General features: G+C 34.9%; 1 protein-coding gene across 1 annotated transcript; it reads right to left on the reverse strand.

The window, feature by feature from the left end:
* Positions 1-3326: 3326 nt before the first annotated feature.
* LOC131052750 (flavonoid 3'-monooxygenase CYP75B137) lies at positions 3327-7106 on the reverse strand. Its single transcript, XM_057987340.2, has 3 exons — positions 6415-7106; positions 5602-5934; positions 3327-4386 (listed from the first exon to the last, which is right to left on the reverse strand). The coding sequence occupies exons 1-3, from the start codon at positions 6994-6996 to the stop codon at positions 3760-3762; spliced, it is 1542 nt and encodes a 513-aa protein (XP_057843323.2). The 5' UTR covers positions 6997-7106; the 3' UTR covers positions 3327-3759.
* Between the last annotated feature and the right edge of the window lie 17062 nt (positions 7107-24168).

Here is a 24168-nt window from a genome sequence, read left to right on the forward strand (position 1 = left end):
TATAATAAAGGCTACCTATATTCATTTATTGCTTGTGGATTCAATTATGTATACAAATTTTTATCATACGCAATTGATTCCAAAAACATTAAGTTAATATTAGAATGTATTGAGGAAATTTAATAGCATAAAAGAGCTACCTAGTTAAAAATCATAATTTCTAAATTGCTTCATTTGATCCTTGAAAAAAGTAAAGAAAAAGTGATTTTTTATTATCATTATTATCCGTGTAAAAGAGACTCCATTGTGGGTGGGATACAATACTAGAGGGGTTCTATGCAAGGTGATTCAATCTAACCCTCTTCAATTAAAATGCTTTAGATGGAAACACACAAGACTTATATCATTAAATTTTCAAAAAAGTATGTGACGTTAGCCAAAATTTAGGATGCCCCCAAAGTGGGGCATAGTATTGTGGAAGCACCAAATTAATTCAATAAAATCCTATTTATACATCAAATTATGTTTAAATTATGCCAACATTAATATCTTAGGGTAGTAACTAGATGTCATTAATCCTTAGGTGGGAAGGCTAATTGAATTATTTTTTCTTTTGCAAACATGGGAACTAATATGAAATTGGATACTAGATGTTTAGACAATCCTGATCCAATATCCTTTTACAAATAAATGTTCAATAAAACTTAATTCTATTGTTATCTATTACCTTGGAAATAGTGTGGATAAGGACATATCCTAAGTACTTCTTAGTTAGCACTTATTCGCACATGTTAACTTTACTTAGGATAGATTAATTATCACATGGGACTCATATTTAATATTGTTCATGTTAGTTTCTTAGGTGTCATTCTAGATAGACATGAGTTATACTTTATTATTTAACAATGCATCATGCATTTAATTTTATATCAAGGATAATTGTAACTAACTCATCATCTCTTGCCAATTTAAGCAAGATTATTATGCATTTTTAAATCATCTCAATAATAATATATCATTTCCTAGTGAAACACATGTAACTTTCTTTTTGTGGAAGTTTCTTGCAATTATGATGATGTCTTGGGATGTTACAAACTCCAACGGAAAAGAAAAACAAGATGATTATTTATAAAAAAGGAACTCATATTTGATCTAGGCTAAGGGTTGGGTTTGTACAAATTTTAATTTAATAATTTATTTATTGTTTATCTTATTTATATAGAATTTTAAGATGTTATAACCCTTGGGCATAGTTAGAATTATGTTTGTTAAAGGCTATAAAACCCACAACTTCATTATTTTCCTCTAATAAGATATTTTAAGTATTTTCTATATGATCTTAAAGAAATAACATAGTCTCTTTACAAATTAAAGACGAATCCAAATGAAATAAATAAATAATACAATCAAAATCAAGCACATTGTTACAACTAATCAAAGAGTTGAGAAACACGTGTTTAAGGAACACCACCTAAAATTAAGAAAAAAAAAGGTGCTCCTCACCTTTTTTTAAAAATGGCACAAGTATTATGAAAGAAATGAAAAGATGTCCACTTGATTCTAATTTTGTTGTTTTGGAGATAGGATATTTGTCATATAATTATTATTTTTTATAAATTTAGTTGAAAATATTATTAAATCTTTCAAAGTTATCATAGTTTTATTGGGTAAGTTTGGTAAAGATTTTGGAATCAATAAAATAAATTCTGATGGCTATGTATTTCTTGGATGATATATTAGCACCTTTGTTACTAAAATTTCGAGACAAAATTATTAATGTTGTTTGATTATATTTTCTTCTTCTAGGTATAGGCTGAAACCTTATACAAAGGTGAATATAGTAGGCAAATGGTATCCTCCATTGCTTGTTTTCAAAATTAACACTAATGGTTTTTGTCATTGCAATTTGGGTGTAGTAGGGATAGGTGGAGTTAGGTAGGAAAATTAGGGAGATACTTAGAAATTTCTTGTAGATCTTAAGAAAGATTATGAGTTAGGTTGGTAGAAGATAATTTGTGACATGCATAATTGCATTATATTATTTTGGTCTCCTTCTTAAATAATTGAAGTTCCTAAGATTTTTCTTGAAAGTTGGTATCTTATGTTGAATAGATTTATTTTTCATTCACAAAAGTTTGATTTTATCTCCTCTGATCAAATTTGTAGAGAATTAAATGCTATTTCAAATTAATTATCCAAATCATCCTTTCCCTCTCCTATTTGATCTCTATAATTTCTTTAGCTCTTGCATAATAAATTGATTTAATCATTTTGGTCCTTTTTTCCTTCAAATTTTACATTTTATTGGTTTCATGGTTTCTTTTTGTCATTTTGATATTCGTTACCTTTTAAAAATATGTGTAGTTTCTATATTTCCTTTATATATTGCATTTAAAAAACTAAAATTAAAATCAAAATTTAAAAAAATATGCATCAACAAAATATGACTCAAAACTAAACAATTAGATTTTAATTTATTTATAAAAAGATACATCTAAAACATTTATACTAGTTTACTTGAAATTTTACTTAAAGAATTTATTTATTTTTCTATATAAACATAATTTTCTAATATCTACCTTGCCATATATTGATAGACACATAAGTAGGTGAGTAGATAGAGATTAAAATAAAGAGACATTTTTTATTTTAACGTTTGCATAAAAACCATTTGTTTTTAACAAAATATTTTTGATAGACTTGTGTTCTTTTTCCTACATTTTCTCTCTTTCATCTTGATGATGCATCACAAATTGTAATCCAAAACAATGATGCAAATGGTTCTATAGACTTGAATCTAGATATCACTTACAATAGACTCATGTTTGTTAAACACATAATACTAAAAACAAATCCCTTTCAAAGATTATTTTGTTTTTCTATATGAACATCATTTTGTAATAGCTACCTATGCTACCATATACCAACAAACACATAAATATATGGTAAATAGATACTGAAAAAAAAAAGACATTCTTCATTTTAACATTTATAGAAAAAAAAAAGGGTTTTTTTTTTAATAATTTTATTTTAACAACATTTTTATATTTTTTAAGATATTATTGTTGTTCATTAACACAAACTAGAATGGAATCAATTGTCATAACAACAATCCCTTGGCTTACACATTTAGAAAGTTTCCATGTAGTCTAACATTTTTTTAATGAATCTACAAGTTACACATTTCTAAATAAATGCAAAATTACCTATATAATCCCACAAGGGTGAAACAAGCTATTTCTTTATTCCCTTCATAACAACACCAAGCAATCCCTTGACTTACACAATTGGAAAGTTTAAAAGCAGTCTAACCTATCTTTACTGAATCTGCAACTTACACATTCAAAAATAAAATGCAACCAAAATTACCTATATATGATCCGAAATGGGCGAGCAATCATTTCCTTTATTTCCTTCATGTAAAGCATAATCTTCGAAACATTCCTTGATATATTTATCAAGCATATAATTGCTATTGTGAAACCAAAACTCGAACTACTACATACGAGGCCGTTAAACGTTCGCGTCACGAATCCTATACATCGGCGACATACATTGCTTTTTTTGTTTTTTTTCAGAACATACAAAGTCGTTTATTGGAAGGCTAATCACATATTTAAACGCTATACTGCTTTAATCGTAGACAACAAGAGAACAGTGTGCCTCGTCAAATTGACTTTTGCAATTCCATTCATTACCTACGCAAGATCCTAACTCCTTTGCGATCCCTTCAATAAATATTAAATTACACAAAGTTGATTTATTGGAAGACTAGCACTCAAAGTCGTTTATTATATAAGACTAAAAGAGGCACACATTCTAGTCGTAGAGAGCAAGAGGCAAACGAGGGGCAGGGAGAGCTAGGAGCGGCTGGGCCTTCTGAAGGGTTAGACCAAAAGCCTCGGCCATATCGAGCTTCTCGGGTGTCTGACCCGCCGGTAGCGACCAGTCAAAGGAGTGAATGAGCGTTGCGAGCATGAGCTGAACCATGCGGATCCCCATTGTCATGCCCGCGCAGATGCGCCTACCGGCACCGAACGGTATGACCTCGAAATCTGTGCCCCGCACGTCAACATCACTGCCAACGAAGCGTTCCGGGTCGAACTCGAGGGGCCTGGTCCACACGGCCGGGTCGCGCTGAATGCCCCAGGCGTTCACCATCAGTCTGGCGTTCTTGGGAATATGGTAGCCCTCTATTGTGCACGCCTCCGCCGCCATTCGGGGCAGAAGAAGTGGTGTCGATGGGTGCAGGCGGAAGGTCTCCTTTACCACGGCTTGCAGGTAGCTCAGCTTCTCAAGGTCCGCTTCCTTCAGTTTGCGCTGCCGCCCCACCACGGATTCGAGTTCACGCTGGCATTTTTCCATTATGTGTGGGTGCCGGATCAGCTCCGACATGGCCCATTCTACTGTGGAGGAGGATGTGTCCGTTCCGGCCGTGAAGAGGTCCTGCAGGCAACATGGAGGCACGTGACCGATTAATTTATTGAGCAATCTCTTTCACGCCCAGAATAGTTAATGAGGAAGTTTGCAGATGTCGAGAGGATAGAAATAATTTAAATGCATTCAAGAGATCCGTTTTAAAACATGGAGCCACGTGATTGATTAATTTATTGAGCACTCTTTTTCACGCCCAAAATAGTTAATGAAGGAATTCGCAGATGTCAAGAGGGTAGAAATAGTTTAAAAGCGATTCAAAAGTTACAGATTCAATCTAAATAGCTTTCAGTGCATTCCATAGAGTAGGAGTGTATATAGACTGATCTTTATATTATTTAATTAATTTATCTGTTCATTAGTAATTTTCCATTAGTTTATTATTATATAAATTTGTTTAAGCTTGCACAAATTTTCTATTAAAAATATTATATGGAATGATTTATATGCAGTCACAGTCCTATGGAATGCGCTACAAATTGGAGACTCAATCCAAATAGCTTGGAGAAAACCATTTACACCATTCACTACATTATTTCTGCTAAGAAAATTTGGCCAACTTTAATCAACTAATTTGTTACAAGCAATTTCCCAATATAATAAGGAATTTTACTTAATAGCCCCCAGCTGGGTTTGAACCCTATAGTTCCTAAATTCCTCTGAGACATAAAGTGATTCTTAACTATAGTTCCCTCCCACTCAGATACAGAGTGATTCTCAACTATAATTTCCTCCCAATCGAGGAATATAATTATAGGCCATATTAATCGTCAGCTAGTTCATTGGCATAACCATGGTCCACTAGCCATCATAGTGGCGTTGATGATGGAGGCATCCTTGGTTTCGTATAGAATTATATACAAATACCCAAATTTTCTATAAAAACTATTGTACTGGATGATGTACATGCACTCACAGCTCTATGAAATGCACTCCAAATGTTTCAGATTGAATCTGAACCATATAAGCTTGCAAGAATGACGGCCATTTAGTCAAATTTACTCATGATTCTAGTCTTATCCCTATTTATTTGACATTTTGAAAACTTTGCAACCTCCATTAATAATATAATAAAGAGCACAGACAACTTTCAATCCCTATCTTAAATCAAACTCATTATATCACCAATAATTCTTTATAGACACCAAAAAGAAACAAAAAAAAAAAAGAAAAAAAAAACCCTTCTATGCAAGAGAAACAAATTATCAAGGAATTCGACGAGCATACCAGCAACAAGGCCTTCATGTCAGTATCAGTGAGCCGGCCGCCCTCGCCATCAGCATTATTTCGAAGCGCAAGAAGCGCACTGAGAAAATCCTTCTTCGATTTATTCGCAGACTCTGCCTGGTGCTCAGCTATAATCTTCGAGAAGAAATTATCAAACCGATCATGCAATTTCTTCATCTTGGCCTGCACACCCTGCAAGTCAAGCCAGGCCAAGGAGGGTACAAAGTCGCCAATATTAAACACTCCAGCCAAAACCATCAACTCTATCACCATCTCTCTGAACTCACTGGCCTTCGCCCCCTGCGATTCGAACACGCGCTTGCTGAACATCACCTGCAAAGAAAAACCCAGAACAAATCCTTACCTATTCCATAAACCTTAAATCTCAAACCTTCAAACCTTTCCAAAGTGAATTCTATTTATTATGTCTGAGAGGTATTCTGCAATGACAGTAAAGTTTAAAAACAACACAATTTGTATAAGAAGAAAACCAGAGCATAATATCAAACAGAAATTAAATTCGAATTTGATTTGTTCACAATAATATCTATCACATTTTTACCCATTCCATAAACCCTAAATCTCAAACCTTCCCTAGAGAGTGAATTCTATTTATTATGTCAGAGATATTCTACAATGATAGTAGGGTCTAAGAACAACACAATTCGTATAAGAAAAAAACAGACTGTTATATCAAATAGAAATTAAATTCGAATTTGATTTGTTTACAATGATATCTATCAACATACTTTTACATATTTTTTTCTAAATATAAGTATACTAGTCAATACTTCGACAAAATATAAGAGTTACCTGGCCGAGAACATTAGCAGTACAGACGTTCATGAGTTCCCCCAAATTGGCGGACTCCCCACGCTGCCCATGAGCAAGTAACGACTTAACCAGAAGGCTGAGCTCCAATTGGCGAACGGGCTGCATATCTTCAAGCGCTTTTCCTGCAAACAAATGAATATTACACACCTTTCTTAGCATACGCCAGCGATTCCCATAGGGAGCCCAGACCAGATCATTAGAATCATAAGCAATGTATGTGGCACCGGCATTTCCGGGTCTGTTGGAGAAATTCAGATCATTTGTCTTCAGAAAAGCCTCCACTACTTTAGGTGAAGAAGCCACCACAGTATCAGTAGTCCCAAGCTTGAGGTACATGAGAGGTCCATATTTCTTTGACAGCTGATAAAGAGAGCTATGGGGCATGGTGCCCAACAGAGGAAGACTGCCAATGACCGGCCATGCCCGTGGCCCTGGTGGAAGCCGGTTCCTTCGGCTCTTACTGACCAGATAAGTTAAAGCGATGAAGAACAGAAGCCCCACGCCTACAGCCTGGCCGAGGCTTAAGGGCAAAGGAAACCCGGATCCAAAAGTGAAACCCATTAAAGGATTTTGGGAGGTTCTGTGTGTTTAGTAAAGCTACCAGTTTTGAATGGGGATTGTCTGGTCGCAGATTAAATATAAGTGAAATCTTGGAGGTTCAGTCATGCAATCCGACAGTCAAATGTGAGAAAGTGGGTTAGATATTTTACGAGCACGAGAGATTCGACAGTCAAATGTGAGAAGGTGTGAGAATGTGTGTTGAGGCACGGGAGATCTGAACGTCAAATCTCAGAGAGAGCATGTTTGAAGATCTGGCAATGAAGAGAGTTGTCACAAGAGGCCAATAGGAGGGACACAGAGATAAGTACGAGGATTTCTTCATTGTTTTTTAATGCTTCTAGATGCGAGACGTGGACCTTTTTCAACTGCCAACCACCTACTTTTTATACAGAACGTTAGATGATTTTTTTTATTTTTTTATTTTTTAAAATATGTAGATTTCGTTTGTAGTACAGTTAAGTGTTTTCAGAAAGAGTATGGAGTAATCTGTGATTCATAGTCTGCTTGCTATCATGGGCTCTAAAAAGATTCGTTTTTGTTTCTATTTTGATTGAAGAATATAAAATTGAAAGACAATTGAGAAAAGAATTGGTACATCAAAACATATCAAATTTTTTATTTTTTATTTAGGTGATACATAATTGTCATAAATAAAATAGGTCATTTAAGATGATCATGTTTAAAACCTTTTTACATTCACTATTGATTTAGTCATTAGACTATTTATTTTTATTAGTTAATTAAAAATCAGAATATAATGAATTTTATTTTCAAAAATTAATAAATATGATTTATTTAGATAGACATGTCGGAAACTTGAGTTGTGTTGTCATTGATGTCAAAATTGTTTGGTGTTGTCATTAATGTCACAGTGTGTGTTAGTGAAGAATAAGTGAAGAGGAAGATGGAGTTTTTACGGAAGTAGTATATGGTTCGTAAATAAATCTTTAGATGTTGTTATGTTGTCTAGTGGTGATGTTGAGCAACTATGAGGTATTTCTAGAATGTAACAGTATTGGAAGTTGCATATGAACAAGAAAAAGTATTTAAAGTCCTCATAAAAGAATGCTTTGCATTCCTCCAGTTTGTGAAGGTTATGGTTTGCGGTTCTAGATATAATGTCTACATTCTATGGATGTTGCACTATCATGTTGTCAGGTCCTGAGTTGCTCAAGTGGTGAAGATTGGTTGTTGCGGTTTGCTAACAATTAGGTTGTCTATCAGGACTAGTCCAGGGAATGCTTTGCATTTCTCTGCTAAGTTGTTTGACTTATTGCGGCTTGGAGGACATTTTCTTATGGTTCATGCAATGTTCCAATTCAGATCTCAACTGTTGGTTTGATCAGCAAGTGAAGTTATGTTGGTCTTGTTGGCATTTGGTATTCCAATGATGCTCCGATGAAGATTGATGGTTCTTGATTCTTAGGAGTTGTCATTGATGGCAACTAAGTCTACTGATCTGATCTAGTATGAAATTTTGGTTAACTGAATGTCTTGAATATAGTATTTCTTGACTAAGACTGTCATTGCAACTCATTATACAGTGTTATGATTTTTGGTGAAGCAATTTTGATTTCAATGATGGGTGATTAACTGGTTGGGTATATGAGGCAGATTACCATGACAATCCACTCTCTGATACTGATTCCTACGCCTGTTTGAAGGTTAGGTATTTGGTAGAACAGTAAAACATAGTACTCTTCATTTTTGATGGTGTAACATGTGATCGGATTCTTTATGTTAATTCCAATGATTGGATGTGTTTGGAGTGATATGTGAGACCTATAGGAAGCATGTGATCGTGCATTTTGGGTCCGGTATATGGTTCAACAATAGATCTAAGATGACTTGCAGCTACACATTTCACTTTTTTATATCTGGTGAAGCTGACTTGTGGGAGATTAATTTTGAGTGTCCGGATACATAAGACCATTTGGGTTAATGGATTAGGTGTCAGATATAATATGTGTGGTATTTTTGGAGCAATTGAACGCAGTTTCATGTGCACACTCTAAATTGTGTTGATCTAGTAAAGAAGAACAGAGCAGTTTATCAGAACAATGCAGCGGATCATTTTGTGCCTAACCGAATCTAATATTTGGCATAGTCAGATTCTATTTTCCAGCTGACTACTTATTGTAATCAGTTTGTAATCTCTTGTAAGGCAGTGACCTTCCTCTAGGGTTGTAGCCCTATTATTTTATAGCTTGAGAAGTGAGCTCTAGGCAATGTGTCTGAATGCAAGTGCATTCCCCTTATGTAATATTATTTTTCTGTTGGCCATAGTAGAATAATATTGTGGGTTCAAATCCCATTGTGGTTTTTCCCATTTAGGTTTCCACGTAAAAATCTTGTTGTTATGGTTGCATGGTTACTTGTTATATGTTTCTGAGTTTTTCTTTCTGTGTTGTTCATCCAGTGGTTGAAGAATCAAATTAACAAATTCAAAATTTACATAACACTGATTCACTCCCCCCCCCCTCTTAGTGTTCATTGATTCCAACAATTGGTATTAGAGCCTAGCTCCTTCAAGGAAGCCTAACCACTTGAGGAAGGTCCGCGAAATTGAATTAATGAATTTCGGTTTGTAGAGACAACTTTGTGTGGCTCTTGAAGATCTTGATGCAGCAAGAAATGAAATAAGTTCTTTGAAGAGAAACTTGAATGCATGTAAAGATTTCATTAATGATTTGAAAGATCAAGTGAACACTTCAAGAGACAAGAGGAAAGAGATGGAGGATAAAGAAAAAGAAAAAGAATAACAAGGCATGGAAAATTAGGACAAGTCTAATGAATGTGAAAAGATTGCTAGAGAGAATTTTTTATTGAAGAATGAGATGCAATCCATAGTGATTAAGCTGACTAAGGAGATTAAAGACTTCATTAATGATTTGAAAGATCAAGTGAACACTTCAAGAGACAAGAGGAAAGAGTTGAAGGACAAACTGAAAGAAAAAGAAGAATAAAGTATGGAAAATTAGGATAAGTCTAATGAATGTGAAAAGGACAAGAGGAAAGAGCCAATAGACAAACCGAAAGAAAAACAAGAACAAAGCATGAAAAATTAAAAATAAGTCTGATGAATGTGAAAATCTTGCTAGAGAGAATGTTGTATTAAAGAATGAGATGCAATCCATAGTGATGAAGTTGACTAAGGAGATTGAAGACTAGAAGAAGAATGAAGAAAGTTTGACTCAGTCATTAAAATATAGATCAGATGAATGTTTCAGGCTTACCTATGAGAATGATTAGTTGCTAGAGTTGATACAATCAAGGAATGATGGTGAAGAAATTGAAAGGCATATTGTTGTCTTAAGATGAACTTGCTACTGCAAATGAATACAGAGACAAATTTCATACTAGCTCAATAAGGCTTGATGAAATGTTGGAAAGACGGAGACATGGAAAATAAATGAGAGGACTTGGATATGAAAAAGGAAAATCCTCTGGTTTTGGACAGAGCAATGTAAAGCCTAAGAGCAAGAACCCTCCGATAAGATAGCCTAATGCTTATAAATTCAATGGTAGATGTTTTACTTGCAATAAATTTGGTCATATGGAAAATCAATGTAGAAGTAAGATGAATAATGGAATGATGAATAATGTGAACAATGGTCCTACCTTTACCAGCCAGTGTTTCATATGGAACAATTTTAATCACAAGTCAAACATGTGCAGAGCAGTAATGAATAATTTTTAGAACATGAGACGTTATGCTTGTGGGATGTTTGGACATATCTCTAACCAATGTAGGATGAGACCAAATCAGATGAATTTTAGGCCTATGTAGAAAAATGTTGTTTTCCATGCATGCAACAAGCCCGATCACATTGCAAAATATTGCAGAAGCAAGAATAATGGTCTAGTAAACAAAGGCAAATCAGATGAGAAAGGTAAAGAAAAAGTAGATGAAATCAGAGATCAACATAAGAAAATGTGGGTCAAGAAAGAAGATTCCAATGTACAGAATGGCTCCACACTTGAATCTAGTGATGAAACCTCATCTGGTAACTAGGGCTTTTTGGCCTAAGGGGGAACTTAACATGTAGATTCATAGAACCCCCTCTTCAATGATATGTAACCAATTATAGTAGGTTGCAGAAGGCTTCAATAATGTGTGCAGATGTTAACCAGAAGATTTGATAGAGATTTGAGGCTTCGGTAAGCAATTTCATGAGAATTAAGGTAACTGGTTGAAGCATTTATTACAATGCAGAATTAGGTTCTCAGAGGTTAAAAAGGGCATTTCAATGGTTTATTTTTCACAAATAAATCAAGAGAAAAGAGTAGTGCAGCGAAGAGAAGAGATTTGGCGATCTAAATCGATCTTGCAGTGATTCGAAAGCGATTTCTTATGCCTAGTTGAATCAAAAGGTATTTATCTTTTTCACAAAGCTATCCATTTTTAAATCCTAGATCTAAAATGACATCAGCATCTAGAATTTCTACCCTATTGGTTGTTGAGATTAAGGATAGAGCTAGACCTATTTTCAATAAACACCCCTTCAAGTCTATCAAAGATTATCTAGAAGGAGCATTTTCTTTGCTACCCTATGACATTGTTCACAATGAGGATATTAGAGCATACATCCATTGTGATCTTGAGGAGCATGGAAGTGTTGATATGTTGTCCTTATAAAACAAACATTTGGTGAATAACTTGGGTAACCTCAAACCAGAATATAAGATTCTTCAAGACAAGCATTTTTTGTAGTTCATCCATTTCCCATTGTTTGATGAAGCAGAATGGATCTAGTATATCCTCACTTGAGTCCATTATGAGTTCATATGGCTTGATAGGCCTCATAAGATCACTAAGTAGGCAATTCAAGTTGTGACATGCCTAAGTGAAACTGTTGAAGTACCTGGTCTGAGAAAGGTATCAAATCACACTGTAATAGCCACTACTGCTTCCAAGTTTGACAATAGAGCAATGCCTATTAGTGACATCTTGGAGTATGATGTGAGGTTTGCATTGATGGTGGTTACCACAAAGTCTATCAATCAAGCAGACATAACTTTGTCTTTGAAACTGCAATTTATTCAGCATATCAGATGCTCAAGGATGACAAGAGGTATGATCTATGCACAGTCCTTCTAAATGAAATGATGAGTAATTTGAAGAAAATTAAGCAAGACAAGAAGCACACTTTTAAGTATGGGTCTCTTCTTATTTGTTTGGTCTTATATTTCTTGAATGAGATACTCGGTATAAAAAAGAAGGTCAAATGGGCCTATGATAGATCAGTGGCCATGCAAATCAAGGAGGGATTGTGGGGCATAGGAGATACTAAAATGAGAATATCCACATTGTGGGGCTATTTAAAAACCTTTCAAGCCCCCATGAAGAGAAGAGAAATAATCCCTAAGGAGATTGTAGAAAGGTATGAGAAAACTATTTCTTTCATGGTTGATAAAGATCGATGTTAGATGGAACCGGTTGAGCCTAGGATAGTTTGGATCGTGCCCATGGTATATGAAGTTGATGCTATCATGCTTGAAGAATATGCTCAACACCTATTGAGCCAACCAGTAAATCCAAAAGAAGAAAGATTTGGTACTTTCAAGGAAAAGGACTTAAGTCTGCATAAATAGTTCACTAATGTTGGAAGAAAGCGAAAGATTAGAAAGGAAGCGAAGGGTGTTAGAGAGAAGATGGGATTGACAAAGGAAGCTGTACAGAGGGAAAGAGCTCAGAATATTCTGAGGGAAGAGGATGTAATCAAACCACAACCCAAACCGGCAAACCCTTTTATGCAGCCCAAGGCAAAGCCTAGTAGGTCTAAACCTATCTCCGGAGTGAAGAAACCGGTATGTCCACCCAAGCCCAATCCTGTAGTATCAACTAGTAGAGTTTAGAAAAGGAAAAAGGAGAAGCCTTCAAGGCAATATGTTGGAGAAGAGGAGGAGACAAAGATGGATGAAGAATTCCAAAAAGTTAAGAAGACTTCTACTTATGATTGAGTAGTTAGAAAGCCATTTGGTGATGTTCCACCCTCTAAAGGAATGAGAAATGAGGAAGCAGAATTCTGAAGCCTTGGAGTCTGGTAAGATGGATATTATTCCTCCTAAGTCCTTAGAAGATATAAAGAATGAAATCATTAAGGGTGAAAGTTTGAATAATCTTGGTGCATATTGTGAGAATACGGATGATAAGGAGAGGAGAGAAATTGAGGAGGCAGTCATACTATATATGAATAACTTTAGTAGAGCTCTAATTGAGTTATCATCTGCATTACCCAAGGAGCTGTGATATTCTAGATATTTGGAGAAATACTAGCTACCTGAAAGATGAAGAAATGCAAGAGTATGTTTTAGTGAATACTTGTTCAAACATCTCTAAGGATGAAGTTGAGAGATTATTGAAATTGACGTAAGAGAAATTCAGGAAGAGAAGAGTTAACAGAATTATGCTTGGACAAATCAATGAAGTTGCAAAAGAAACAAAATAAATAATGAAAGACTTCTTTCTAGAACTGAGATATGAGGTAAATCAACCTCGGGATGCCTCCCACTTAGAAAGATAGAATATTGAAGATACTTATGTTCTAGAAGTACATGGAAAAGTCTCTAGTGGTCAGGAGGATCATCTATCTGTTGAAGTGGCACAAGATGCACCCTATGAGAATCCAGTTGCAGATGTCTCCGATGAAGCTACTTAGGACCCTCTTGAGATAGAAGTGATTACAAAAATGATAGCAGAGGAGATAGGGAAAGTTGAAAAGAGTGTGAATGTGAAGGTTGAGAAGGAGAAGAGTGATGAGCAAAGAGAGAAACCTCTGGTAACCATGACTACGACAAATGCCACTGACAAAGGTTAGGAGATTGGTGTAGAGGATGACTTATCTCATGGTTTGGTTGATTTAAGCACTCTTTCCCCTCTTCAAGCTTTGAAACTTGCCACCCAAGCTAAGATTAAGGCAAATGAAGATCTATTGAAATCTCAGTTTGAAGATAAAGAGGCCATCTCTCTTGCAATAGAGGTTTTGGAAAATCTTTTACCCAGTTTCAGTCAGGATTTTGGTGCTTCTCCTTCCAGAAAGCTTAAGAACCTATTAAATGTTGTTAACTCTAATTTTGTATCATTAGAAAAGGCTACAAATGAATCTGTATAGAAAAGGTTTAATGATATGAGATTGCAGGAAAAGTTGAAATAAGTAGAGAGAGATAAAGTGAGCCTAGAGTTTGCAATGAAGAGTGTAGAAGAGGCATTAGATAAAGGCGGGAAAATTTTCAAATCATGTCTATTTTTGCTCAAGTTTATTGTAGACATTTATTGGAAAATAAGAGATCATGAGGACAAGTTAGCCGATATTGGTCATTCTCTTGCACCTCAATTCATCTTCCCAAGTTCCCTTGAAGCACAAATTTTGGATTATACTGATAAAATAAAGGGTTTGAATCATGAAAAGGAGAGAATGTTGAGTAGAGTATGAGAACTAATAATTTTGATAATTCCTCGGATGGATACCTTGCTGGGAACACAACAGGATGAAATAAATGTCTTAGGTAAACTGGTGCCATCTGATCTTCCAAGTGTTGAGATTCATGCATTCATGTATACTGCCCTAACAATTGTCTTTGATTGTTTCCTCAGAGGATGGAACAAGTATCTAAATTCCTTAAAGGTGACTTACTTTGACATCTTTAAGTTTATGTAATTGAGTGCATTCATTCACTTATTATTTTGTATATAAGCTTTGGTGGATTCCCACCCTTTTCCATTGATGTCAAAGGGGGAGAGAGCAAGCAATGAAAAATGGAGAAAGAAGTTCAGGGGGAGTCAGTCAGATTGAGTGTACATAATTCATGCTTTTGGTGTTATGTAGATTTTGGATACTTATCATTTTTCACCTGTGTTGCCATCAACGCCAAAAGGGGAGATTGTTGGCATTTTTAATTTTGGTGATGCTCTAGTGAAGATTGATGGTTCCTAATTCTTAGGAGTTGTCATTGATGGAAACTCAATCTACGGATCTGATTCGATATGAAATTTTGGTTAACTGAATGTATAGAATATAGTATTTCTGGACTAAGACTATCAGCACAACTCAATATACAGTTTTATGATTTCTAGTGAAGCAGATTTGATTTCGATGATCGATGATTAACTCATTGGGTATATGAAGTAGATTATCATGACAATCCACTCTCTAGTACTGATTCCTATGCCTGTTTGAAGGTTCGATCTCCGATAGAACAGTAAAACAATGTACTCTTCATTTTTGATGGTGTAACATGTGATCGGATTAGATTTATGTTAATTTTGGTGATTGGAAGTGTGTTTGGAGTGGTATGTGAGACCTATAGGAAGCATGTGATCATGTATTTTGGGTCCAATATATGGTTCAACAATAGATCTAAGACGACTTGCAGCTACACATTTCATTTTTGATATTTGGTGAAGACTACTTTTGGGAGATTAATTTTAAGTGTTCGGATATATAAGACCATTTGGGTTAATGGATTACATGTTAGATATAATATGTTTGGTGTTTTTGGAGTGATTGAGTGAAGTTTGACATGCACACTCTGAATTGTATTGATCTGGTAAAGAAAAACAGAGCAGAACATAGCATTTTATCATAACAGTGCAGTGGATCGTTGTGTGCCTAATCAGAACTGATATTTGGCATAGTCAGATGTTATTTTCCAATTCACTACTTATTGTAATCAGTTTGTAATCTCTTGTAAGGCAATGATCCTTCCTCTGGGGTTGTAGCTTTGTTTTTTTGTAACTTGGGCAGTGAGCTCTAGGCAATGTGCCTAGATGAAAGTGCATTCCCCTTATGTAATATTGTTGTGCTACTGGCCATAGTGGAATAATATTGTGGGTTCAAAACCCACCATGGTTTCTCCCATTTGGTTTTCCATGTAAAAATCTTGATGTTATGGTTGCATGGTTACTTGTTTTATGTTTCTGCATTTTGCTTTATTTTTTGTTCATCCGGTGGTTGAAGAATTAGATTAACAAATTCAAAATTTGTAGAACACTGATTCACCATCCCCCCCTCTCAATGTTCATCATGTTTAGTTGTGTTAGTCTCTAGCCAACTCAGTTAGTTGATCTTATTTGAATCACTCTTTTGGTTCAAATATGAATTGGAGCTTGATTAAAAAGGTTGATAAGTGTCTTACCGTAACGTGCATAGATCCACATTGAGTAATTTTCCTTCAAAGATTGTTTTTGGGCCAACTGTTTAATGAGAATTATTGATTTTCTTCACATTACATTGGATTTCAACTTTGGAGAATGTGATAGCATGTGTGGTTCATTGGAATTGACTTGGTAAAATGTGTCATGATGTATTTAGGCCCCCTTTATCTTTTGAGTGGACCACATTATATATAGTTGCTTGTGGTGGTTTACTTTATCTAATTCATGTATATTCTATGTATGGCTGACCTATTTGCGATTTTCAATGAGTGACCTAGTATAAACATAAGTGTGGATGTGTGAATTGATGTGTGGATTGTTGTTAATTGGATTGGAATGATATGTAAGTATATGTAAAGACATAGAAGTATGAATTTTAGTTTGTGATAATATTTGATGATCACATCTTCAATGTTATAGTGTTTTGACATAATAAATGAAGTGAGATATGTTTGTCAAGATATTATTCACTTGACATAGTGGTTAAATCATAGTTTCATGATCAGAAGATCTTGTTCTTTTAAATTCATCATTTCCCTATACCTATTGGAAGAACATGATTCCTTTTGGCAGTTTGTGCAATCTCTATATCTTTCCCTAGACAAGTGTGCCTTAGAAATGCAAGTCCTTTGTATCTTACCTTGAGATTGTGTGTCTTAGTAGTGCAAGTCCCTTGCATCTTGCCTTAATGTTGTGTGCCTTACTCCTACAAGTCCAATCAAGTTCAATAAGATACCTTGGTGTTGATCCTAAGACATGTTGTAATCTATTATTCATATTGTAAGTGTGATTCTCACCGTGATTTTTCCCTTTTTGGGTTTTCCATGTATATCTAGTGTTCTTGTGTGTATTGTGTTTTATGGTTTCATGTTTCATAATTGAAGAGATAAGCTAATTGTGATTTGAAATTTAAAGGATTATAAATAAGTTGTTTTAAGGTTGAGACTAATCCACCCCCCTCTTAGTCATATGGTGTGTTCAATAATTGGTATCAGAGAAAGGTTCCTCTCACTGAAGCTTAATCACTTGTGGTAAGTCTGGTATGTCATAGGAAGTTAATTACAAAGCACCAAATTTTGATGACATAAATTATTCCTTTTGGAAGGTGCAGATGGAATATCATTTGAAATATTTGCAGCTTGATATATGGGATAGTGTTAAGAATAGTTATATATATTGCTCCTACTGGTGCTCCTAACACTCTAGATGAGATCAAGGCACATGAGAATAATGCATAGGCTAGAGTGGAAATTGTTAATAGTTTAAGTGATTTAGAGTTCATTAAGGTCATGGGGTTGAAGAGTGTTAAAGAAATCTATGATGAGTAATGTTTATGAAAGTGATGAGAAGACAAAGTGAAGTTGCAGAATCTAAAGCACAAATTTGAGAACCTAACAATGACTCAAGATGAGAACATTAAAGGGTATCTACACCGAGGAAATAAGATAGTAAGTGTAATTAAGGGTATTGGTGGAAAAACATAAGAAAGTGATGAGAACAGTTCTTAACTACTATAAACCTAAGAGGTATTCCATTGAAGAAAGTCATGATATGGAAAAATACACTCTGGATCAACTTTATGAATCACTCTCTACCTTTGAGATTATAGAGCTTAGTGAAAATTGCAATGAGAATAAGGAAGAAGTATTCAAATTTACCAATAATATTGAAGGTGAACCTAAAACAAGCAATGGAATGGATGAATTGGAAGAAAAAATTGTGATAAGACTGAAGAAAGGGTCTGGGAAATACAAAAGGTAGACTTTTCCCTTTAAATATTTCAATTGTGGAAGAATTGGTCACTATGCATCTAGATGTACTTACAAGGAAGACAATCATAGGAGATCCAAAGATAGAGATACATTTAAGAAGAGTTTTTGTTCAATGGAGACCTACTCATCTGAAAATGAAGATAGTGATGACTCAAATGAAGAATAATTATTTTTAGCCATAAAAGAGAAGAATGATGAAAGGTTTGGCACTGTGCATGATGAGAATAATAGTGAAATATCAATGACTATGAAGACCGTGATGCATGAAAATGTAGAACCCAAATCTTGGATAATTTATTATGGATGCTCAAATCATATGGTAGGTGACAAAAGGAACTTCATAGGCATTGAAAAATATGATGGTGGATCAATGAATTTTTTGGTGAGGAGGTCACACCTATTTGTAGTAAAGGAACCATATCCATTGATGGTAAGCATAAGATAGATGATGTTTACTATGTTAAAGGTTTGATACATAACCTAAAAGTGTGAGTCAAATGTACAACAAATGCTACAAGCTGATATTTCATGGGTCCAGATGTGAGATCAAAAAAGTGTTGAACAATTATAGATGCTAAGATGAGGGGTGAATCAACATATAGTAAAACTTAATTATATTTAACCTTTTATTTAATATTCGTTCCATCTACCATATGCATGAAATTAAACATTTGAAAACACAAAAGCAACCACATTTGAACACCAAGATGTTTAGGTGGAAAACCTAAACTAGTAAAAACCACGGTGAGGACTATTGAGCACTATATTATAGGCAGATTACAATGTTCAGGCCAAAGGCAAAGGAGCTCACTACCCCTAAGGTGACTTGCAAAGCTAAGGCACACAACCTTAGGGCAAGATACAATAATAAATTGCAATCATTGAAGATCACATTTTCAGGGAAATATACAAAAATTCTGATAGAATAGCATCAATAGGGTTAAACTGCAAAGAACCACATCCACTAAAATATTGGTCACAGTTCCATATTCAAAACACATCAAAAACTATTTTCATTACTACTCTATTTTTTTTTTTGACCTCTAGAGTGCTTCACACTTTCTTCTCATAATACATAATTTTTTATGTATTCCCACAATGATTCCATCCTTTATATATCATCCACAATCTCAACAACATCAATTAGGCCGGTCTAATTATATATGTGCAAATACAAAATAATCAGCCCAAAAATAATCTCCAATATATTATGGAAGGAAAAATAAGATGTGTGAGGCATCACACCATGTTGACACACTTTCCTATCCCTCCCAAATCATCACCTATAGATCTGCATGTAACTGCATGATCTAAAACACTATAAGTCAGGTGCAAAAGATAACATTGTTAATGGCCATTGACATAACTTTCTCAAACTACAATACAAACCACCACGAGTACTTGTGGATGACCAAGTGAGCATTAATAAATATATATAATATTAAATAATCAATCTAAATCATAAAAATAGTAGTAAATATAGGAATGTAATGCATTCCTCTACACTTACATTGGAAAAGTCACATTAACTAAGAACCAACTGCAAATCCAAAAAATCAACACCAAATCTTTGGAAACTTCATGATACATCTTTGTAACCCTTCTAAAGTGTCCACAAATAGATTCCACATATCCACATGATCACAAAGCTAATTCACTATTACTAGATTATACTAGACCACATCTAGACCAAATAATGCTATCAAGTTACAATCTAGATCAACAAATATAACATTAATGAAAACAAGAACTCATATTTGCAATAACATTTCTTTGTCATTGACAGAAACACTTGTGGAAACTCTAAAATTAATTTCCCTTCGACATCAAAGACAAAAGGTGTCTTCTTACAACAAAAATCAACAAACTCTATACAACTCCCCCTATCTACAACACCTCCTCAAAACTAGAAACCAAAACTATGTCATCAACAAGTCCGCATATGTAAAAAGTAAAAATTATCTTACCAGGAAAATAGTTAACCACCTCGTTGAGTCAAGGGTATGATATTCTAATGGATGAGCTTTAGTTTATCTCGAAAAATATTCCAATCAACTCTTGTAGAGACCAAAAGGTTGTGTTCACTCTCTATCTTTAAAAGAAGATTTTCTACCTTTTTAGAACTATTTTTCTCCTTCCTCTGGTGGTATCATGATTTCTTCTTCTTGTTCTTCCTTTTTGTTTTCTTGTGTCTTTAAGAATCTTCACCATACTATTGAGGTGCATATTTACAATTATATCTTTGCAAGTAAAAATCCTTCTTGATTTTCTCCTTCGAATTGTGATGCAGGAGCATCCCCAGTTCTTGGCAATCTTGCATCAACCAAAATATGTCTTTTCAGTTTGTTTTTTGTTTTGCAGTTTTAGCATTTATTTTTGCATATTCTTGCATTGGCTCATTGGATCTTGTGGAGCTAGATTTTTGTTGTAATCATGATTATCTTCCTTATTCCTGAACCATAGGACATTTGGATCATTTTTTGGCAAGTTATTGCTTCTAGATTCTGAGAGAGTTTTGTGGCTTAGAACACCAGAACCGCTTGGACCTATTTTCTATTAGTGAATCTTGTGGATCCTTTTCATAGCTTGTGGAACCCTAGTTCATTGTTTCTAGCATTCCTTGGCATGTGGCCAACCTTCCCTCTGACCCACAATTCTTCCTTTGGATTTTTTAAAGGATTTTCATTGGCAGAGGCCGACCTGGTGGTTTTTCATGTTTTATCATGTTCATCATTGTTTGATTCTTCTTGCACCAATTGGATCCCTCTAAACCATGTAAATCAATGCAATTTAGCTTGTAGTAGCAAGTTATTGAAACCATGAAGATCTATCTTGGGGTTGAGAGGTCTGGTATTGACCGAGCCTGTAATTGAGCATGTTTGTAATAGGTCAGTAAGCCGAATCTTGTAGCCCACATGTTGCTGACAGATTGTAAATAGTTTTTCATGATATAATCAATCAGTTTTACATTGCCTCCATCATCTTGTCTTGCTTTCATTGTGTTTTACTCTTGCTGCACAGTCCAGATAGATCTCATTGAGGTCCCTCCTAATCATGACTACATGATGTGGTACAAGAGTGAGATTTCATTCTAGAGATTGTGTTGTCTTGAAGATTCTATTTTGGGGTGGCGGAGTGTGGATCCGACCTACAGCTGCAAAGGACTAGCGTGAAGATGGCACGAAGAGGAAATAGGAATGGTAGAGCACGTGGGAATGCAAACCCTATTATAATGGAAATGTTGAGAGGAATTGTAGCCCAGTTGGAAGCTATTGAAAAATCTCAAAGAAGGGGTTGACATATTGAATATGTGAGTGAAGATGATGAAGAAGAAGCACCGACGATCGATCTGGATGAGGAAAGGTTCTTGAGGGTTTTAAGTAGGACGAACATGAAATCATATTTTACCCCACCAGAGTATGATGGTAAATTAGATTTAGATAAATTGATTGATTGGATCTAAAAGATTAAGAAGTATTTTGATTTTGAGAATACCACAAAAGAAAGAAGGGTGAAATATGCTTGTACTAGGTTGAAAGGTCACACACCTCTTTAGTTGGAACATTTGTAGGTTGATAGACAAAGGAAAGGTAAACAAAAGATCAAATCATGCGAGCAAATAGTTTTGAAGTTGAAATCGAAGTTTATGCCCAATTATTATCAAGTGAACCTATTCTAGAAGTTACAAAACTTGAAGTAGAAAGAATCAAGTGTGAAGGAGTATACAGAAGCATTTTATAAGTTGAATATTAGATCTGGACATGTCGATAATGAGGTTGAAAAAGTTGCTAGATATTTGAATGGATTGTGGATGTATATACAAGATGAACTTCATTTGATCAAGTTGTAGAGTGTTGAGGAACCTCACCAATATGCCTTCAAAGAAGAAGAGAATTTGAACAAAAGACATGAGCAGAGACAAAGAGGTAGAGATGGAAGGTTTTCTAGAGGAAGAGGATATTCTGGAGGAAGAGGAAACTGTACAGATCAGAACAAAGACAAGGAAGTATGCAAGGATGGTAGTTCATACCGAAAGGATGATATAAATTTCTACTAGAGAAGAGAACCTAATGGTTATTAGAATGAAGGTTTTGGAAAAGATGATAGAAGACAAGATAAGAGAGTGTTTAGAGGAACTTTCTTTAAGTGTGGAGGAGAAGGACATTGTGCTTTTGAATGTAAGAAGGTATATAACACTGGGAGAACAACATTGGTAGAAGAAGACTCTATTGAATAAGCTAGAAAACCGAAAGATGGAGAAGTGTTGATGATCAGGAAAACTTTGTGTCATACCGGAGAGAATGAAGAACCCTTGCAGAGGAGAAAGTTGTTCAAGACCAGATGTAAGGTATCCAATAAGTGTTGTAAAATAGTTATTGATAGTGGCTTTTAGATAATCTTATTTCAGAAGAGATGGTGAATAAATTGAAGTTGAAGAGATTGAGACAACCTAAGCCTTATTAGATAGCATGGATTCAGGATGATCATAAGTTGTTAGTAAGTGAGCAATACTTTGTGAAATTGAAAATTAGAAATTATCATGATGAAGTTTTGTGTGATATTATGCCTATGGATATTTGTCATATCTTGTTGCATAGGCCTTGGCAGTATGATAGAAAGGAAATACATGATGAGAGAAAGAACATATAAACTATTGTTGCAAATGGGATGAAACAAACCTTGTTACCCCTAGAGGAGCCTTTGAAGAGTGAAGTCTGTATGAATGCTAGAATCTATTTGGTGCATGTAAGGAAATTCTTGGATGGAATGAGACATGAGAACATGTGTTTTGCCTTAGTTCCTAAGAAGACTGAGAACCCGAAGCATGAAAAACAATTAGAGGAGATAAAGGACTTTCTGGTAGAGTATACAGACATCATTTCAGATAATGTGCCTGATGGATTACCGTCTGTGAGAAGTATTAGTCATTACATGGACCTTATTCCCAAAGCTAGTTTTCCTAACAAAGCATCACACCGGATGAAACCAGCATAGAATGAGGAGATGAACAGAAAAGTGCATAAATTGTTGAAGAAAGGTTTGATCAGAGAAATTTTGAGTCCTTGTGTAGTACCAGCCATGTTAGCACCTAAGAAGAATGGATAACAGAGGATGTGTATTGATTCTAGAGCAATAAACAAGATCACAGTAAAGTACCAGTTTCCTTTGCCGAGGATGGATGACATAGTGGATCGCTTGAGTGGAGTCAAATACTACACAAAGATAGAATTAAAGAGTGGATATCATTAGATCAGAATTAGAGAAGGAGATGAGTGGAAGACAACATTAAAGACAAATGAAGGATTGTATGAATGGTTGGTAATGCCTTTTGGATTCACTAATGCACCAAGTACTTTCATGATATTGATGAATGAGGTATTGAAGAAATTATTGGGTAAGTTTTTTATTGCGTATTTGGATGACATTCTAATTTTTAGTAAGATGAAAGAGGAGAATTTGTTGCATTTAAGACCAGTTTTGTAGAGGTTGAGAGAAGAGAAGTTGTTGATAAATCTTAGCAGTGTAGTTTTATGAAGGAAGAGGTAGTCTAGTTGGGATTTTTGATATCTGCAGATGGATTGAAGATGGACCATGAGAAGGTAAAAGAAATTATTGAATGACCTACATGGGAAATAACTGGAGAGGTAAGATCATTTCATGGACTAGCTAGTTTCTACCAAAATTTTATCAAGAATTTTAGTTCGGTTTGTAGCCCTATGATTGAGACAATGAGAGGAGATAGAAAATAATTCAAATGGACAACAAGAGAAAATAAGAGTTTTGAAATGTTGAAGCAGAAGGTGACTGAGCAGCCTATGTTTGCTTTACTAGATGTCAACAAAGTATTTCAAGTGGACTATGATGCAAGTGGAAATGCAATTGGCTCAATGTTAAGTCAGGAAGAGAGAGCAGTAGCTTATTTCAGTGAGAAGTTGAATGATGCAAGGAGAAGATATTTAGTGTATGATTGGGAATTTTATGCCATAGTTCAAGCCTTGAAGAAGTGGAGACATTACCTATTTCCTAAGGAGTTTGTGTTGTATACTAATCATCAAGCCTTGCAGTATTTGAATAGTCAAAGTAAGTTGAATCAGAGACATATGATCTGGGTAGAGTTTTTGCAGAGTTACACCTTTGTGTTGAAGCATAGGAGTGGGAACTCAAACAAAGTTGCTGATGCATTGAGTAGAAGAAGAAATTTGCTGATAGAGATGAGAGTAATAGTGTTAGGATTTGAGGAGT

This window comes from Cryptomeria japonica, chromosome 6 (genome assembly GCF_030272615.1).
Source record: "Cryptomeria japonica chromosome 6, Sugi_1.0, whole genome shotgun sequence".
Lineage (NCBI taxonomy): Eukaryota > Viridiplantae > Streptophyta > Pinopsida > Cupressales > Cupressaceae > Cryptomeria > Cryptomeria japonica.

Bases quoted from the DNA above. Each gene is read 5' to 3' on its own strand.
- LOC131052750 (XM_057987340.2), bottom strand. From the start codon at position 6,996: ATGGGTTTCACTTTTGGATCCGGGTTTCCTTTGCCCTTAAGCCTCGGC. The intron at 5,935-6,414 runs GTAACTCTTATA...TTTTCTTTGCAG, and splicing joins CTGCTAATGTTCTCGGCCAG to GTGATGTTCAGCAAGCGCGT. The intron at 4,387-5,601 runs GTATGCTCGTCG...TGTTGCCTGCAG, and splicing joins ACATGAAGGCCTTGTTGCTG to GACCTCTTCACGGCCGGAAC.